Here is a 21,113-nt window from a genome sequence, read left to right on the forward strand (position 1 = left end):
CACATACCTCACGCCTGCCATGCTTGGAAACACCTTGCGGTCATGTTTCTGCACTCCGAGCGCATGTCTTAAGCTTCCACAATGAGGAGATGCCCCCCCCCCCAATTTTTTCTCAGGGCATGCATGACAAAAGGATTGATCTTTTCTCAGGGAAATGAGAACTAATGTTTTAGCTCATTCATGCCCACTGGTAGTTTCTTCTCAGCTTCAGGAATCTTTAACCCAAGTGGGAAGGCCGGCCTGAAAGAACATACTGTACCGGGGACAAAATGAGATAAAGATCTCCTTTTATCAGAGGAGAGTGATGGCCGTTGCGTAAGATCTTGCAGATACCCTCCACAAAAGACAAGGCCAGCCCAGTGTTCTGTGACCTTGACCATGCTTTTGCTTCAGAATGCAACCATTCATTGAAGGATTTGTGAAAACCCCACTTTGCTGGCCCCTGTTCTGATTCAGAGCTGCCAATGGTCATAATGAACCGACTTCAGTTCCGGGCGTTTCTACTCATATTCGAGTGTTTTGGTATCTTGGGAGGTGGTTGTGAGCTAAGGTGAGGGAACTCCTTAAAAATGTTTCTCGTCATCACCTTCTCCTAAAGGTCAGGGGATCCCATGAGGGCTCCTGTCCCTGCTCAGTCAGCCTCAGGCCCCTGACCGTTGCACGAATCTCTTCTTTCTTTCCTTAGAGCAAGCTCAGTGGGTCGGTCTCACCTCCCCTTACACGGCTGCAGCCTCACTCAGGGGTCCCCTTTCCAGCCTGGCTCAGAACTGCATGAGGGTCTCCCCTCCTGGGCCCCCGAAGGCCAGCACACAGGCCCTTGACCTCTCAGGGATTCTAGTGGCCTAGAACGTCAAGAGGAGAAGATATGTGACAACAGACTTAGCTCAAAAGACTGAGGTTGCAGGAAATTCAGAATGTTTGTCGTTATTTTTAATATCAACGTTTTGTGTCCATTAGTAATTAGTAAATTGAACAACAGTTACATATAGCCTCGCCGAGCTCTTTAGAGAGAGTTTTACCAGCTAGTCAGTAGACAAAGCAGCCACCACCTGTCTCTCCCCTTTCTGCCAGCCCTCCATCCTGCTGTTGTCTGTCTTGCTCTTATTTCTATGCTGTGTCTGCCACCCTCTGCCCCCATCCACCAAACCAACCCCCCAGGGCCCTCTCTAGGGCCTTTGGTTCCGTAGTATGTTCTCTGACCAGTCCACTCTCTTCTAAAACCCTGTCATTCCTAACGTATATGTTCCCCATGCGGCCTTCGCTGTGCTACCAGCCATTTTCTCCCAGTTCTATTCGTCTTATTTCTCACAGGCGCCCTCAGCTTATTAAGGGTTTCTGTTTCCTCAAGCCTTGCCCAGCATGTCTGTAACTTGCTCAGGATTTTGTTTGATTGCAATTAACATATCAATGACCATATGTCAATCAGAGCTTTTAAAGTGATAGAAGATATCGGGAAATGAATCTGTTAAGGGTTTTTAATCTTCCTCTGAAATCTTAACTGTATCGTTAGTTGATGTTACCCAGGAGAGAACTGGCTGAGTAGCTGTAAGTTATTCCTAGTACCGGTCTGCATGGTTACTAATTCTAAAATAATTGACAGAGATTTACTGTAATCAATGCTTGTGTACAGAACACAGTAATAACAAATTAATATATTAATCAAGATTAATACATTAATAATATCAATATATTAATAAAGATCATACTGCCCGATGCATGCATTATGAATATGCTTATTGATGATTGATTTTGGCAAAATCATTGGATATTTTATGGGTTACAAACCATTGGAATACGCTTTTAAAATGTTGTTTGCCCCTGTTTTGTTTTGTTGTGTCGTGTTTCACGCTAGGTCTATACAACTCGCCCTACAGAGCTCAGTCACATCCTGCGGCAAAGACCCAGACCTACAGACCCCTCTCCAAAAGCCACTCGGATAATGGCACAGACATCTTTAAGGATGCCTCCGCCCCCGCCCCTCCCCCACATGTTCCTCCTCCAGTCCCACCGCTTCGACCAAGAGATCGGTCTTCAACAGAAAGGTAAGCCATTTCCCCCCGAAGGGGCCCATACGTAGATCAGTGTGAGAAAGAAGACACATGGCATTCAGTAAAAGTAGTGGTGGACGCAGGCTATGCCTAATCATATTAGTCAGTATGTGTAGCAAGTGTTGAGCTTATAGTAAACCCTGTCCTCTATTCATAGGATTCATAGTGCCCTAAGTTAGACCTGATGTAACATGGACACAATCTCTACTACTTTTTGATCAACAAATGCGTATAAGAAGACAGATAAATAGAAATGATTGACACACTCCCTTTGGCACAGCAGGTCAGAGACTATGCAGTTCATACCCAGTTTCCTCAGATTTGAAATGTTAGGCCTGCCTGTGAATAATTTAACTTTTCCCTCTGATACACAAAATATATATATTTGAAAGCAGGAAGGTTATTCATAAGTTATAATAAGGTATGAGTTAGTAAGTATCTCTGTGACTCATTTCTACCAGTGTTTGGAAATGATAGTGATTTTCATTTCCCCACTGAAATAGTTTTATAGAAACTATTCTCGCAAAAATTAACACACTTTTATTATGCCACTTAAGAATTATGATGACTGATAATCCTACTTATAGGTAACCTTCATTGAGAGTTTGCTATGAGCCAAACACTAGGTGAAGCATTTTCCTCCGTTATCCCACTGAATTCTGGGAACAACCCAATGAGATGTTTTACTTTAAACCTGTTTTAGAGAGAAAGAGCCCATGACTTAGGAAGTTAAAACAACTTGCTCAGCTTGTATAGCTAGAATGTCCAAGCCAGTATTCAAACTCACCTCCCCCTAAAGGTATAGCTCATGTTATACTGACAATTAATAAATAAGGATATAAGAATTATCTATTATTAATACTGGTTATCAGTGATTTATCTACCATACGCACCTCAAAAATATTGTGTTCAACACCTCATTGCACCATTAAGAGGAACTGATGATCATGTAGGGTATAAGATACTGTGAAAATGGACACAAATTATATGTGAGAATATTCTCATTTTAACAGCAATCTTATCATGATGTAGTGACGTCTTCAACTTGACTGCGATGTCTTAAACTTGACATCCTTGTCAAATTTGTCTAGAAATAATTGTCTAGACATAAACGAAATCTCTGCCATAAAAAAGAACCAAAATTAACTCACATTTAAATGTATCATTTGTTCTATATGTTTCATAAAAGTAAATCTCTCATTAAGAAATATGTTAATCTCTTAAAAATTTCTAGATGGCTTTCATCTACATTGTCTTGTATAATGTTCAAAATATGTCCACTCAACATTACTCATCAATTTACTCAAAAGCCAGCTCTTGCCCCTAATTTTCCTGTTGCCTGGAGCACTTTGATTTCCAATACACCATGGGGTCGAATTCTACTCCATTGCTACGGTCAGAACTGCCCCCATCTGTAGTCAGAAAATCCTTTTTCTCAAAAGGGATCCTCCTCAGGAAGCCTCCTTTAGCCCAGCTACCTAAAAAGCTCTGTTCTTGAAGTCCTTCTGTGACCACCTCTTGGAGGACATTCGTTCAGGAGAAGGCTGGTCTGAGGTCCCCTATGACTCTGGTTTTTCAAAAGTAGCAGCAACTTAGTATCACTTATCCCCACACTTTGCTCCTACGGGTAGCAACCCATGTGATACCTTGGTGCTTTTCACACACGATGATGCCATTTGCAAGAGAAACAAGATCAAACATGGCATGTGCATGACTCCTTGTCACTCCGAATCAAGGGTTCCAGGTCAGAGTGGTGGGATAAGCTCACATAATGTCATGGAGCATAACCAGCGCTCACCCCGAACACAGGCATGTGCAGCTGCCTATGTGTAGGACCCAAGGGATGACCAGCAGATCACTGGCTGTACAGCTGCAAATCCCCTCTGTGAGTGTTTTGGGCCAAAGGAGGAGAATCCTTGTATGAAAAAAAAAAAGATACAGGAAAACATAATATGAAATAAAAGAAATTACTTCCATCAGCTCTCTTATGTAAAATGTGGTGTTTTGGACAGATTAGCTTTTTAACCTGTGAGATTTATTTTTGCTTTGTTTAATCTATACTAAAATTAACCTGGAAAACAGTGAGTGGTTATATACAACTGCTTGAAGCATAGAGAATTATTTTCATGTGTAATGTGTTGGTTATTTCCAGACATGACTGGGATCCTCCAGACAGAAAGGTCGACACAAGAAAATTTCGTTCTGAGCCCAGGAGTATTTTTGAATATGAACCTGGGAAGTCATCAATTCTGCAGCACGAAAGACCAGTAAGCACTTGTCATTAAACAGAACACCGGGTCTCTAGGCTTCCTGGGTTCTTAAATGAACCTGAATGTCATAGTATCATTTAGCAATTTTTGTCACAGAGGTAACTTACTTATCTGGCGTTATTTAGAAATCATGTCTATTTGGTATCATGATTTGTGCATCTTGTTTCAGAATTGAAGATGCAATCTCTAAATATGTATTGTCCCTACAGACCAAATGGAGGACTTATTTACCTGTAACTACAGCTATGCCTAATCATAGCCAGAGCTTAGTTTTTAAAAATAAGGAACAATATTCATAAATGCAGCATATAATTGCTAGTCTGCATCGCTAATGAGAAAAATCATTCATTAATTTCTTTGATACAAAGAACCCAGGCAATTCAATCCCTCCCTTTCCATATAGGTTTGTTAATATTTCTTTGGTTTCATTGGAAATTTCCTAAATGCCTTCTTTATAACAAGTTGTTTTAATTGATTCTTATTAAATTTCTCTCAGGTTACCAAGCCTCAAGCTTCCTGATTGATTGTGAATCTAATGGATCAAGATTATAATTAATTTTGCTGTATTGTACAATTATTTGATCATGTGCAAACAAAAAGCTATAGAAGCTGGAAAATAACCATTTGATTCCCCAAAGTGCAATTAAACAACTAGGTCCCTCTTTGTTTTTAGGTCCCCAGTCATCCTTTCTGAGTCCTTTTTCCCTCCTGGGTCAGTGCCCTCGGGGTCTCCTTGAAACTGTAATTCCTTTGCATCTCTGTCAAAATCTGTTTCTAGAGGCACAATTGATGTCACTTGCAGTGTGCTCTCTGCCTTGTCTTAAAAGAATGTTCATGAACAGGAAAGAGTGTCTTGGTTAGCTCCTTTAAGAGCATCCAAGAAACCACATTATGATATATAAAGCAAGGCCAGCCCTGAATTTGCCAGGAAACCCTGGCCACACCCACCCAGCGTGTGCGTCCTTAATTTAGTTTTTGAAGCCCTATATTTATGGTTGTGTTCTTGAGAAACATGTTCAAAAACCTTATAATCACATAATTCATACATGGTATGTATCTAAGCCTTTTTTGTCTTTCTTCAAATAACTCATATCTTTTGGAGTAACAGGAAATCATTTTTTAAAAAAAGGAACAGCACTGATTTGAAGGCTCCTTTGCAAACCTATTTACTAGATGTGATGGACTATCATGAGAGTTGAGTGAATCATGATATCTGCATTCCATAAAATTGAAAATAGCAACATAATTATGCAAAATAATCTCACATTTAAATGTAAATACCAAAACTATAAGATCATTCTAATAATGTTTGATGCCCTTAGGATAATTAATGTTGTCATTGTAGTGATAGCTGTGATAGCTGTGGCATCAGGAAATAGGATTGATTTTAGAAACTTTCCTGTGTGGATATTTCTACTATTTACTCATTCAACAAAATTATTGAGCACTATGTGCCTGAAAATCCATTAGGTGCTAGGATCACAATAGTGAACAAGACACAGTCTCTACATCACAGAAGTTTGACTCTATCGTTTTATGGATATGCAGGACAGACCTGCATTTCTGCAAATAGACCATGTGCTACATGGTTAAAACAGGCACACGTAGCGAATCCTTCCTTTGCGCCCTTAACAGTTCATTCGTGGGCCCTGTTGTTGTGACTGAAATTCCCACATTGCTCATATATTTGGGCTCAAGCTTTGAAGGTTCCTAGTTTTAAAATAGCAACAACAATAGTAATAGTTGTAGAACTTTATTGAGCACTTGCTATGTGCCAGGCCCTGTAATTTCTCATTTACGCCTTATATCTCAAGTAATGACCCCAGCAACCTATGAAGGAGAGATATGGCACTTCCGTTTTACAGATGAAGAGACTGAAGCACCCATCGGTAACTTGGCCCAGCGTCACTTTGCTGGTGGGTGTCAGGGCTCGGCATGCGCCCAGGCTGACTCATGCCTGACACACTTAATCGCCACTATCCTACTGCGTCTACCAGGATTAGCTGACTAGGAAAACATTTAGCTACTTGTCATTATCACCTCAACTTGATTATTCGATTATTTTGCAGTATAACTTAGTTTATTTGCTAAGTCATAATAAATTAGTGCACTTGGTTGATTTAGCCAGAAATCTGGGCCTGGAATAGTTCAGACACAAGACCGGTAGGCTTCAGTGTTCTAAGAGTAAGGTCTGGAGGTCTGGAGCGTGGGTTTAGCTGGAGAGCCAGGTGTGGCTGGGTCTCTGCAGCCACAGGAAGGGACCTGAGTGTGTGGAAGGAAATAGAAATGGCTATCTTATGAAGAAATGGGAAGAACCAAAACCTTTGTCCCTCCTAAGGGGCAGTTTTGGTGAGGGCCAGTCTCATGCAAAATGATTTGAGCTACTTCTGTGTCATTAGGACCAGGATTCCTATTACAGGATGAGACTATTAATCTTTGTGTTGTTCGAGTGGTCAACCCTGAATTCACTCGGAGTGCCCCTCTCTAAATCAGAAGAAAAAAGAGCGGGGGGCTGAGTGTACAGCGGCGCCGCCGACGCTGGCTGCGTGCTGATACAGCTCACGGAAGTGCCTGCAGTGTCTTGGGCACACAAGGTGTAGAGGATGAACAGCAGTCTTGCTGACTGAGAGCGATGCAGTGGCAAACTGGGTGGCGCTGCAGGCTTTCAGGGTGTTCTGGATGCGGGAGAGGCGCTGCTCTGCTATTAATAATTGCAGTTCACTGATTCCACGAGTCCCCAGGTACAGGGCGGAGTGGGGCCAGAGCTGTGTACATAAAAGGCCTTCCTCAGACTCTGGCCAGAAGGATCCACTTCTTCCTTAGAAATACCTGGAATATGCTTTTACGTTCTTTAACACGAAAATGAAAGTGAATGCAATTTTTTACCGTGCACAGATACTCGTTTGACTGTAAATTTAGAGATGCTGACTAAATGGGCCTCATGTCTGACCTCAGCAAGTACTTTGCCATCGCCAGGAATCTGTCCCAAGCTGACTTTCCCCACACAAACCCCCTACTGGGGTGACAGCAATAGAAATTTGTATCCCATCTGGATTGGATATGTTTACAGGCGAGCCACATTAAAACAGAATAAATCTAAATAAAACACTTATTTAGGACCTCTCTATGCTGGATAAAAATGGAAGTAATATGAAGATGTTATCTTTCTAAGAAATAACTAAAGCAGAAGGGAATAATCATTGAAAACACTGTGTAGAGTCAAAATGCAGGTAAACCCTCAGTGAACTTTATCAGCTTCTTTATCAATACAGATGATCGTTCAAAGCTTAAGCTCTATTCATTTTGGAGGTTTCATCTGATGGTTTAAACCATAAAGAATTACCAAAACCAACAACATGGATAGTATTTATTTTAGAAGCACATAAATATAAAACATAGTAGCCAATGCCATTAAAGCTTAAAAATCTAATAAGCACAAAATTTAAAGAACCAAATTATGCTGATACCTTTTCTATTTGAACAACATATAGAAAATTACATGCTGGCAATGAGAATACTGAGAACAAGAACGATGGGATCTTTATACCCTGAAAAGCAACTGAATTCTTTTAAGCTATAGAAAACATAAAAACGTTAAAAACTGCTCCCTCCGGGTTGCCTTGGAATAAGAATCACGTGTGAGTTACAGCTTTAGCCTTTCCTAAGCGCTTCCTCCTGTACTAATGGCACGACTTTTCGTTCTGAGCGCAGGTGGGCTAGATGTTTCAAACTGGGAGAAGTCAAAAACTAAGTTGAGAAAGCTGTGCAACAGTAGCTCCGCTGTCTTGTTGCCTTTTATGAGCACATAAATTGAGCAAACAGAGCTTCCTGTATGAGTTTCTGAGCGTTAATATTCATGTCAAACAACTCAAAGGAACGTTCAAGTTACAGGTGGAAAGTGTTGATTTAGTGGGACTACAGGTGTGTCCCTGTCTGTTGACGGACCAGCTGTCTGTGTATCACTGACTGTTGTGAGGCCTCCCTGTACCTCAGCAGGGCGTCTGGGTTGCTACATAACACAGTTAACTGTGCCTAAGGGGTTCAATAGGTCAGGGGTGGCAAAGAGAACATTCCTGTCCTGCCACGGACAGTTTCTTTACCGTAAGGGCTCTTCTAAAGCACGTGCCTTCCGTTACATTCCAAAGTTCTAGAGAGCTAACAGTGATCATTGTTTGGGGTGTTTCCTTCATTTCCTATTGGTGTGGAATCTAAATAGCCGGCCATTGTGACTATAAACTGAATTTCTCATCTAGGAATTCATAACTCATGGAAAATTATCCTTCTAAGACAGTGTGCAGGGTGATAGATATTCTGCTCCCCGTTCTATACTGTATAATAGAAATACATTTCTATCAATCAGGATTTAGTATATCCGTCTTTATATAGTTTCTTAAGGTGGAAGTTTGTAAGGTGGAGGTCAGAGTGAAATTGTAACCACGGGTAAACACATATGTTTGTTTAGTAAACGTGCTGCCCTCTGCTGTTCAGTATGTTTTTAAAGTAAATTTGTTTCCTCCTAAGAGAAACTGCTCTCTCCCTTGGCAAAACAAAAACTGTACTTGAAAGCAGAGATTGTAAAATCAAGAATTAATAATATTTTTTAAGTACATAACATCAGAAAAGGCTAGACTTGAAAAAGCCACAAGTTAGTTTTTCTGTGGAAGAATTACAAAGCCTCTCTAGACGGAACAAAATGCGCTGAAAAATTCTCTCTCGTGTTATTTGCCCTAAAAACCAGCTCCAGCCAAACTAGCCCAAGAAACAGTTGTGTGCGGGAGCTATTATTTAAATGAGTGTGTTTTCTTACTGAGTTTGACCAGCCACAGACTTTGCACAGGCTGTTGTATAAACAGACGGTCATATTCTGCGTTTGTCACCTGGCATTCTGTCCTAAACAGTTCCCAGGGTCACCGAACAGCTTTTATCATGATAATCACTACACATGTCAGACAACTTAGACCCCTTCACTATTTTGCTGTGCTGTCTCCACTTTTCTATTATTGTCTGTAGCTGTCATTATAATCTCATATTATAAAATATTGAAATAAAAGCACATCACTAAAAATAGTTTGGATATTATTGATTAATAAATGTAGAGTATATATTATTAACAAAACTATTAGAAAAATCAATGAAACACTTCGACAAGCTAATTTCAGAATAACAGCTTCTGTTTGGATGTGGACTGTCTCCAAACACCCAGTGTTACCAAGACTGTCCTCTCCTGGCCAGGGGAACAGCTTTAGGGAACTGGAAGGGGTTTCTGCTGACTTAAAATACTACTGTCCAATTTCACCATGTTTAACCAGTGCCATGAAATAATAACGCTTATGAAGTACTTTACGCATCCTTTTTTAATAGGAAATCAATAGCCCAAATCCATCTGGTCAGGCATGAATTATTGGAAAGCTCTAAGCATATCGTTGGGTAAAGTAAATGCTCCATGACTGTTTTTCTTTTTTTCCTCTTAGTAAACTAATTGTATGTATTTTTTCAAACTGTTTCTATTAATATTCCGAGTTTTTCTGTCTTAAAAACAATATTCAGAAACCGCTGAAGGGGAGCACGTTCGTTGTAAAAGTTGGCTTTTTCTCTCAATCTGTCAACCAAACCGGGGCAGGACCTTCTCTCTCACCCTCTCCCCTACCCTGACCCCCACAGGACGGTGAAAAAAACCTCACCCCATCCAAACCCATTCCTGTGGCTCCGGGGAGGGGGAAGAAGGTGATATTTGGGGTAACTCATAAAACGTGACCCCTCTTCCCTTTCTGAGAGGCTCCTTGTCCTCCCGCTTTTTCAGTGGCGCCGACCATCCCTAGTGACCCCCCACCCCCACCCCAGGGGCCCTGTGTCTTGCCTAAGGCTGCTGCTGGTGCCCCCTCCGCTCCCTCAAGAACCTCTCTGCCATGCGTCAGTTTGTCCTCCCCCTCTTTCTTACAGCCCCCTCTCCCAACAACTCCGACACCTGTTCCAAGGGACCCCGGCCGGAAGCCTATTCCTAGGTCACCACACGGAGAAGTCGCTGGGAGCCCCTCCCCTCCACCCAGGAGTGGGCTCCCCACACCGAGCCCGAGCACCCCGGCGCTCTCTCCCATCTGGGTGAGCTCCTTCCCTGTTCACTCACCTAACGCCTGTCTGTCGGGAAGTTCAGGTGCCACCCTTGCTCTGCACAGGCGAAGAGACCCTCAGAGGCCAGCCACTCACCTCCGCCCCCGGCTGGCCGGCGCTCTTCTTCCTCCCCAGACCCCGGGCTCTTCGTGCCAGGCGACCCTAACAGCCCCCAGCGCCTCTCACTCCCCCCCCCCCACCTTGAGTCTCTCCCCACCTTCCCCTCCCGCTCCCCCGGCCTCTCCACGGGGCTGCAGGCGGGTGAACCGTGTGCGCAGGGCAGACGCGCGTGCTGGGGCCCGGAGGGCAGGGGTGGCGCCGTGACCCACCCAGCAGAGCTCTGGGGACGCAGCGGGGCCTGTTTCAGGCTCTGGCGCGCTGGCTGTCGAGGCCCCTCTCGCTGCCCAGATAGTTTTGCATGGTCAGTGCCTCAAGCTAAGGAGAAGGCGCAGGAACGGTGGCCAGAGCAGATAACCGGGGCCTAAGCGATGCCATCAAAGCGCCTCTTGGTTCCTAACTTTGCTGGTTCGACTCGGCTCCCTGGTTCCCGGGGCTGAGGTTGTTGGAAGAGAGGGGTGCTTGCCGGCGTGTGAGCGCGCGCGCGTCTTGGGGCCCCACTGAGCCCCCTCACTTCGCTCAGTGTACCTTTTCCTTCCCTTTTCCTTCCCGTCTGCTCCAGCCTGATTGCACACGTCCAGATGACATAGATTTAGAAAATGAGCCCTGGTATAAATTCTTTTCAGAACTGGAGTTTGGACGCCCGGTAAGTGAGGCCAGACCCTTAATATAAGAAAAGTAGGAGAGCGTTGTTTGACTTATAAAACACGTCACTGTCAGAAGAGAGAAGTGTCGTTCAGAGAGCAGCAGCTGAGCGTGGACTTAGATACACACGTCCGAAACACTTAGCCCCCGGTCGCTCAGACACTGGCTATGTTATTTTTCTTTACCACCCAATCTGCACTAGGATTACTTTGTGTCTAAGCACATTCGAGATGGCAGATTTATAGAAGATTTGTGTTGTTTACAGTCCCTTTTGGTCTAGTTCCCTCGGAAGAACAGGGTGACATTTGTGACAAGAGTAATCACTATTATTATAGCTCTGATCACTGAAGGCTCCCTCAGCACCTGGCCGTGCTGGGTCTGTGGTCCCTTTCTCAGTGAGTCCTCACAGCGCCCCTCCAGGGAGAAGAAGCCAGACCAAAAGGGTCAAGCAATTTGTCCAAGATAATGAGGAGCAGAGTCAGATGTTAAATCCAGTCCCATCAACAAACAGGCAGAAAAACCTCTGAGCGATTTCCACTATAACATAACTATAAACATACTAGGGATACATTGCCCTGGCTGGTTTAGCTCAGTGGATTGAGCGTCGGCCTGCGAGCTAAGTGTCGCTGGTTCGATCTTCCAGTCAGGGTACATCAGAGAAGGAAAACTCTGACTCCAAAAAACCTCTGCTGCCTTGCGGCATACCTCTTCAGGGGAAAGGCTAAGGGAGTAAACCCCGACAGAAAATCCGGAGCCGGAGTCCCTAAGGCGGTTTGACGTTGTAGTCAACACCGGCAACTCCTGCGGCGCACCTGAAGCCAAGCTGTATTGACTCGTCTTTCCCTTGGACCCTTCAGCTGCGAAGAGAGGGGGGGTCTGCTGCATGGGCAACAGCAGACCCTCCATATCACCCTGCCCAGGCTCTGTAGCTTCAGCGTCATCGCAAGATGTCGATTCAACACGGGGGGAGACAGATACTACCATGTCACTCCCGAGTCGGACTGCACAGCCATTCTCGGCGGTGCAGATAGACTCTTAAGAAGCTACACCATCGTCTCTCGAGACGGACGGCTGCCGACGACGACGACGACGACGACTAGGGATACAAAGAAAAGGGGAAAAAAATAAGGAAACCCCATGGGCCTCGATTTCTAGTCTTGCTGCTGATGGTCACCACCACAGGGCTCGTCCCCAGACCCCCAGCAAAGGTGGGCCTTAGGGGACTCACTCAGCCTTGTTGGCATAAAGGGTCAATCCAGGCCTCAAATAACAATTTCCTTTACTGGAGAACTCTATCCACCAACAGCCACACATCTGAGGAGTGTCAGTTACATATTTTTTATATTTTACTGGTGTTTCTGAACTTTAAACTCTCAAAGGAAATACGGATTATTACACCACGCTGAATTTTATTAAAGATCAGCGAGGACAACCATTCTTTTGCCACATCCTCGACTGATTGCTATGCTCGTATCCTAAACCACATTTTCTCCACTGGGGGTTAGAGTAGTCCATTCTGTCCTTTAAAAAGCAAAGGAGACTTGGTTAGACTCCTTATCTTATTGAACTGGACCAAAAGTGATTGTAAATGAATATACACCAAAGAATTTTGCCTAGATTTCCTATGCCTCATAGGAAGAATACGTTCTCATTTTTTTTTTCTAATTGGCACCCAAGTAGTCACATCAATGTATTTTATTTCAGAGAAAACAAGTTCTCTACCTTTATTTTATATGCATGGTCATTGTCGATTGGACAGCTTATAGGGACTCCGACAATTTCTATTCTGAGCCTAAATCACCGGCGTTTTTCTGTAATCGTTTTCAGCCACACATGGAAACTCACCGGCATGCTGCCCACCTGTCCCCCTGCTCCTTTCACGTGTCCCTAACAAACCTTGCATTCCTCTGTGGCTCGAGACTAGGAGCGCTAGTTTGATCTGATGAAATGAATTCATAAATGCACTAATCAAAGCACGCGAGCTTGCGCCCCGCGCTTGGGCGTCTGTGGGAAGCCGGCACTCCTCCTCCTAGGCCGCCCCGTTGTGCTCCGTTTGCGTCACCCTGTGTGTGTATCCGATGCTGTCGTCACTCGGTTTCTAACTGTTGTCACCTTTTCCACATGTTCATTCCTTGCTGCCATGACTCTCCTCCATTCCATCTCTGCACTCTGCTTATGTGGTGCACCGACACCCAGCCTCCTAAAAAGGCTCTGGACTATGTGCAAGACCCCTCTTCTGGTGTTTCCAATGAGGTAAAGACGACTTGTTCTTTTTTTCTGATTTCTCTCTTGGCAGCTGTTACTGTGATTCCGAGCATCTGTGTGTGACAGTTCACTAGAGTGTCTCTGCTGTTTTTGAAAATCTACCTTTGCATCACTGTGTTGTAACCGGTTCCATTCCTTGGATGGGGATTAGGTCAAAGGCATTGGCTCTTTCTGAAATGTGGGTGAAGAATCACGTCAGCCATAATGGAGTTGAATGATTCGGTGTAGTCCTGGTATGCAGGAGTGTGGTCATCAAAAATCAAGAGGAAGAGTCTTGGGGGGTACACAAACCACCTCAGACGTACCTGGGAGGCTTCTCGGGGCCGTTGCAGCGTCATGCATAGAGGTGCAGAACGGCCCTTTAGATTCTTAGATAATCACATGTTTATGCCCCACTTATACCCAAAATGCATGGTGTTAATTCTTTCATTTCCTTAAATACAATCTGTGCATTTTAGCATCAGATAAAATCAAGAACAGGGCTGGCATGGAAAGCTGAAACTAATACAGAATAATACTGAATGTAAACTGTAATTTAAATAAAATTTAAATGCTTAAAAAAAAAAACTTAGGGCTGACAAATAACTGGCACACATATCACAACTTCCCACTCCCATACCCCTGACGGGCACTACTAATCCTTCTCCACGCTGTAATTCAGGCGGCCACTGTAAGTGGTCATCACTGGCATATGACATGAAATGCATTTGCCACCTCTATGTAGAAATGTTCATGACAATCTTCTAGGTAAAAAAAATAATTATCCCGAGCAATGTAAAATTTTATTTGAATTAGTCAAAGAGAGTATGGAAAAGGCAGAAATAATCCAGAGTCAAAGCTTTTTATCCTGCTCTTTGCAAAAATAAAAATTTTTTTTTTTTTGGAAAGCAGATTTAGGACTCATTAGTAACACAAGCAAAAATGACAGTTTTGCTAAACATCAGCTCTATAAAAGCCTCCCTGTAGGAATTCTTAGACACAGGTGACATGAATAAACTGATGTTTGAACAGTAGTTTCTCTGTCGCTCTAAGTAAATACAAAAACCCTTAATAAATATTTTATTTTCATTGAAAAGTCTCAACTCAGTTAAATATGTGCAACTAGAAAATAAAATACAGCTAGCAGAATGCCTGTGCTGCAGGAAGTACCCCTGACACATGGTGGGGGAAGCTGGAATTGCAGGCGCAGTCTCCGGAAATAGCCAACTTGCTACAGATTCAATTTGCAATTCCACATTATTTCCCCTGAGCTATGTATCAGAGTATATGTTAAACAGAAGTAAACAGAATATTTAGGTATTAAGTTAAAAGTAAAACAGAGTAATCAGGAACATTCTGGGTTAATGAATTCAGTCATCTCAAAACACTTATTTGTTGTTGATGGCCACGTACTGTAAAGAAAATCAAATACAACAAGCAAATCTATTCATATGTGTTTTTCATATGAAGAAAGGACATTATTTCAACATTTGACTAGCCCCAAAATTTACTTTGGAACTCAATTTCGTCAGATATTTCTTTATTCTGGTCTGATGTTTGTAGGTTGTTTTTAAGGTAGTTGGTTCATTGAAAACTGAAATAGAATTTAGAGATCACCATATCCAACTCCCTTAGTTTTCAGTCAAGAAAAGTAGAACTCGATTGCTTTAGGAAGTAATGTCCAAAATCAGATGGTGAGAGGGTGGCACATTAAAAATAAAACAGGTCTTTTAACCTTCCCTTCAGGGCCATTTCCTTATGGTATACTTTTTAGCACTTCCAAGAGATATATTTAGTGCTCAAATCTTTTAGAAACAAGTTATGTACTTAATACTATTCCTTGCTATTTATTTCTGTTAAATTCCTGGGTTAACAATAGTAAAAATTTAATCCTGTGCATTCTATATCATTATGGTAGTGACAAGAAAAATCACATACAAAAAGCACTTTGCCTCTGCCATTATCTCTTTGGGGTTAAAAGGGGGTTGTTGTCTGATTCTAATAGCGTATTAACCATGTTATTAATTTCACACCATGATTTTCATAATGTAAAAAATACTTTGATGAGGTATTGTATTTTGTAAAAATTGTATTTGACTAGCCATTACCTTAGCTACTATTTATCAAGTATCTAGTATATGCCATGAACAACATATTTTCTAGTCCATAAATATAACTGAGAAAATGGCATGAATGGAGGACAACTAAGGACTTCAGAGCAAGATACAATCACATGATCACGTTAACTGAAAGAGTAATTATGTGTCTGTACTTTATTAAAATGACCTTTGTTTAGGTCATTTTAAATGTTAAAATAATGGCAATATGTAAATACTCAGTAGGTCATAATAGGCAAAATAGGTTACCTCTTTTCTGGAGACAATTTCCATTTCAGGATGAGTACCATTCATACAATTATCATGCAAGGCTTTTCTTAGTCATCTATCTAGACTTTTCACTGTTTTCTTATAATTTTATACTGAATCTTTTCTTTTGATTATACATAAAACCACACAATCCATTTCAGTTTATTTTGGATTGTGGAAACCAGCACAAGGAGGAATTATTGTAGTTTCTTAACCTAAGTCTAAGATAATAGGAAGTGTAGAGCCTTCACTTCGTATACGATGTTTTGATTCATATTACAATATTATTTAGGCTCATCCCAAATTGGAAATTCAATTTCTGATGACTCTAGGGGGTGTTCTAAGAGTGCTCTGAAATTGACACTTTTGGGTGATCAGCTATGGTTTATGGTTGGGTGTCCCAGGACAGGTGATCCATACAGATGGAATGATCTGGAGCTCTCTGGTATCACTCTTCTGCAAACATGTACAGTTAACATTTCTAAATTGAAATATAAGTATCCGGTTTTATTTATTTACTTGTTTGCCTTTCTTCTTATTTAGTATTTATTTTTCTACCTTCCCGGTGTCTGATTCATAGTTCAATGAGTTAAAATAATCTTGTAAAGTTATCAGATCAGCAAGCCAAAGTATTTCTAATTTTATATTTGCTGAGAAGCTAAAAATCTAAGTGTTTTTTAGGAACTAAAATTATTAGAATATGCTTTTTATGTCTAACATGGGGGAAATATTCTCTTACAGAGGATGTTTTTGTTTGTTTCTGGGCAAGATTTCATTCTCATTTAGTAAGAAGGAATGTAATGAAAATATTACTGAATAGAAGCAATTTTAGAGTTCTGCACAAAAGGGCTTGTCAGACTGGTCTACATAAATAATCTCAAAATTATATACTAATATTTTAACTGGTTAATTGGCTAATTTACAAACAAATTAAAGTCACAGAAATAGTTCTTAAAGTGTGGTTAAATTTTCACTAGCACTCTGGTAAAAATATTTCTTAGTGTTAAGAACTCAAAATAAATTGTGTCAAATTCTGCCTTTCTGGCTGAAATTTTTAGATGTTCGTTCACATGAAAGAAAATTTTCAAACTAGAATTTCAGTTCTTCATCAGACCAATAAACACTTGTGATGAAGTATTAATCATTAAATATGACCAAAGACAAGAATATTTAGTATACATTTTCGTATAGGTTCTAGACATCAGTGTTATCTTCAACATTCTAGAGCTCAATATTAATCCTCTCTTGTTTTTTAGATACTTTAGCAATTATCCAGTAGCTGGTCATGGGAAATGAAACATTCTTATGTAACATTTTTGCTTAATACCAATTTCATTGTTGTTCAGAATGAAGGAGTATGAAAATGGTGTGTATAATAAGCATTTGGAACTATTTAGCAGTTTGTGTTTTCTATTTTTCTTTGTTCCTACAATCATGGACAACTGACAGTTCATTTTCTGATGAAAATGTTAAAAGTCAACTTTAAAAAAAAGAAGGCTATATGTTGGTTCATTAAATCATTTGTTTTAAACTCACTCAGAACTTAACTATTTGAAAGATATAATCTGTAACCTGATTTAAGTACCAGTAGCTTACTTTAATTTCAAACCAAATTCTGTGGTTTTTATTCAAATGTCACGTCTATGTTGACAGATGAAAGATGTCCCAAGTTCTACTTAAAGGTTAAGTTTTAAAGATAACACTTGGCAACATGACAAAAAATGTATAAAGAAGGTTTATGCTTTATAACGATTGAATGATCTCAAATTTAAAAAATAATAAAACCATTCCTTCATGTAGGAAATTTATATTTATAGTCAATTTTCTACACAAAGGAGGAGCTATTGATTGTGCTTTTTTCCCCCAGCCAATGTTTAGGTTGTAAGTAATTTGAGTAAAACAGTGAAATACAGCACAGTCTCTCAGAAGAGAGAGTAGATGGAAAGAAAGCAGAACCCAGGTTGGCATGATTTCTTTGGGGGAAGACATATTTTATGATCATAATAAATGCTATTTTTAATTTCAATTTATACAATACTCTTTTCAGCATACCTAACTTAATGTTCAGGGACAAAAGAAATGTTGCCGTGGCGGATATTTTCACAATACTATTATTCTATCTTCACAGGCCTCCGTGTATCAATCCTCTATAGATAGAAGTCTGGAAAGACCCAGTAGGTAAGAATGTTATTATTACATTACGCAACTACAATACTGTATACTAGTGGTTTCTTTTTCAGTGAAATAATAATGAGGATTACGTATCATGTTTTTAATTAAGCACCATACTTAATGAAGTTATTTTATTTTGTTTGTGCATCCTTTTATATGTTCATATCCAAGAATTTATAAAAGTCAAATGAAATAACTTTAGACTGCTTTACAGACTGATAAATTCTTCCCTTTCCTGTCTCCTCTATAACCATTTTTTTTTTCTTTAAGTGGGGATTATAAACATTTCATTTTCAATAGCGTTATATGACACGTAAAATATGTTTGAAAATTTTTATAAACTATGTTCCACACATATTTGTTCATTATACTCTGACCACACAGATCAGAACTATAGTTACTTCCAATAAATGAGGACTTACTGTATACGAGGCATCGTAAGTACGGAAACATATTTAATCCTTAAGACACCACTGTGAGTTGAGGGCCATGACCTCCATTTTAACTCTGAATAAACCAACACTGAGGCTCCATTACTCACTAAGCTTACACAGTTGACCAGGAGCAGAAACAAGGGAGAATTCAACCAAAATAGCTGGTAACCAACCACTGGTCCTGCCTTAAAAGTCTGCCAGGCTAAGTTCTGTTGGTGGGCTTTGAATATCGTACTTTAAAATAGTACAGGGTGCTCGTTTCGGCAGCACAGGTACTAAAATTGGAACAAAGCAGAGGTGAGCATGGCCCCTGCGCAAGGATGACACGCACGTTCGTGCAGCGTTCCATGTTTTTCCTTTGTGACAGCATGAATGACCTGGAGAGCATGATGCCAAGTGAGATAAGCCAGTCGGAGAAAGACAAAGACCATACGACTTCATTCATATGTGGGATCTAAGGAACAAACTGAACTAACAAGCAGAACAGAGACAGACTCACAGATGGACAGCAGATGACAGCTAGTGGCGGGGAGGGTAAGGGCGCAGCGATTGAGCAACAAGGAAAAAGGACTCACAGGCGTGGAACCAGTGTGGTGACTACTGGGGGAAATGGAGCATAAGGGAACTAACTGGTAATGGAAAAAGTACAATAAAGATTAAATTTTAAAAAGAGAAAGAACAAAATAAAATATTACAGAAATTCAGATACACTTCAGTATCAATATTGAGTAATTCAAAAGCTGCCAGCCACACTGTATCATCAACGCCACATATTTACATAACATTAATTTTCCCTTCGATAGATTTCTTTCAATGTAAGTAGAAAACTTTGCAAATTGGGTTCATGAGTGCCACCCAATGACATTACTGTCACTAAGAAAGGAGCTCCTCCAGCCCCTCCTTTTATATCTTTTTTTCCCCTTACATATGCACATGTGTGCATTTTAGAGTTCTAATCTAACCTGAGGATTGCTGTAAAGACAGACGGACCCTCCCATGACAGAATAATGAGAGCAAAGCAGGTCCAGGAGGAAAGGGGCCTCCTCTTTCAAAGAGTGCAGACAGATTCTGAGCTCTGGCTCCACCCCTGCACCTGCAGGGAGCGTGTTTTCCACGTGCCCAGCCGTGGGACAGTGTAACACCGTGGGCTTTGTGACACTAATGTCAGTAAGGCAGACAACACACTGCCGGCGCGTCGGAGCTGGCGTGCGTTCGCCGCTGCTGCTGTCATTTTATCTAATGAGCTGGCCAACCACACGCTGTGTGAGGTGTACCTTCCTTAACTAAGACGGAGAGATGGCAAAAATTTCCTGTCATTAAGACTCTTGACACCATTAAATACAACTGAGCGAAAGGACTCTTTAATAGTTCATTAGATGACCAAATCATTGGTTGTTCGTTACTTAAATAGGAAAACCTTGGAATTCCAGTGGAAGGTTTTTAAAGCTAAGACTATTAGGAAGAGGCCTAGGGAAGCCCTGAGGTAAGAAGGGTGTTTCACCAGCCCTGGCTGGTGTGGCTCAGTGAACTGAACACTGGCCTATAAACCAAAGGGTCACCAGTTCGATTTCCAGTCAGGGCATGTGCTTTAGTGGCGAGCCAGGTCCCTAGTTGGGGCATGTGAGAGGCAACCACACATTGATGTTTCCCTCCCTCTCTTTTTCCCTCCCTTCCCCTCTCTCTAAAAATGAATAAATAGAATACTTTTTTTATAAAAGAAAGAAACTTATCTCACCAGATGTCTTCCTCTTTTCTCAGTCTTTCCCCCATTCCAGCATCCTTCCTCTGGATGTGTTCATGGTGTTGGAAGTCTTCCTTACAGAGAACAGACACATGATACAAATCATAAGACTGAATTGTCAGTTACAAAATATTACACTAATTAGTGTAAAGTTTAAATTTTACACTAATTTAAAAGATCGTTATAAACTCCTATCCACACAAAAGCCTACACACGAATGTTTAGGGCAGCTTTGTTCATAATTACCAAAACTTTGAAGTAATCAAGATGCCTTTCAGCAGGTACATCCACATAATGGAATATTATTCAACAATAAGAAGAAATGTGCTATCAGCCAAAAATAAAAAATAAAAAAAAACCAGAAAGACAGGGAGAAATCTTAAAGGCATGTTGCTGAAGGAATGAGGCCAATCTGAAAGGCTACATACTGTAGATTCCAACTATTTGACATTCCGAAAAAGGCAAAACTGTGGAGACAGTAAAAAGATTAGTGGTTGCCAGGCTTCCGGGGAGAGAGGGATGAGGCGGTAGAGCACCCAGTTTGGGGTCGGGGGGGAGGGACGGCAATGACAGTATTCTATAGGATACATTAGGGATGGAAACATGCCACTCCACGTTTGCCAAAATTCATAGGATGTTCAACAGAAAACATGAGCCCTATGTAGACTTTGGACTTTAATCACCTGTAATAATAACAATGTATCCGTATAGCCCATCAGCTGTGACAGAGGGACCACACTAACGGGGGACGGGGTGTCAGTAACAGGGGAAGCTGTGTGCAAGGGAGCATGTGAGACGCCATACTTTGCAATCACCTTTTCAGTCACCTGAACCTGCTCTAAAAGAATAAAGTCTGTTAATTTGTTAAAGAGGCGATTGTAAAGAAATAGTGTTTAATTTCAAGAAACAAATTCTTAAAACCGTGGTTTGGGGGTGGGAGATAAGAGTTATAACACTGTTACTGTTCC

General features: G+C 41.2%; 1 protein-coding gene and 1 non-coding gene across 2 annotated transcripts in view; both read left to right on the plus strand.

The window, feature by feature from the left end:
• The window catches only part of SORBS2 (sorbin and SH3 domain containing 2), a 149,268-nt gene that overhangs the window by 94,962 nt on the left and 33,193 nt on the right, over positions 1-21,113 (plus strand). Inside the window, exons 12-17 of the mRNA XM_090258554.1 lie at positions 1,853-2,042; positions 4,201-4,315; positions 10,259-10,417; positions 11,106-11,189; positions 13,385-13,441; positions 17,927-17,976. Of these exons, the coding sequence (XP_090114680.1) occupies positions 1,853-2,042; positions 4,201-4,315; positions 10,259-10,417; positions 11,106-11,189; positions 13,385-13,441; positions 17,927-17,976 (655 nt within the window). The remainder of the gene's footprint in view (positions 1-1,852; positions 2,043-4,200; positions 4,316-10,258; positions 10,418-11,105; positions 11,190-13,384; positions 13,442-17,926; positions 17,977-21,113) is intronic.
• On the plus strand, positions 18,656-18,759 carry LOC149996576 (U6 spliceosomal RNA). Its single transcript, XR_016507584.1, has one exon. It is a non-coding gene; the product is annotated as a U6 spliceosomal RNA (small nuclear RNA).

The sequence above is a fragment of the Furipterus horrens genome, unplaced genomic scaffold, assembly GCF_987537825.1.
Source record: "Furipterus horrens unplaced genomic scaffold, mFurHor1.1.pri manual_scaffold_12, whole genome shotgun sequence".
Classification (NCBI taxonomy): Eukaryota; Metazoa; Chordata; class Mammalia; order Chiroptera; family Furipteridae; genus Furipterus; species Furipterus horrens.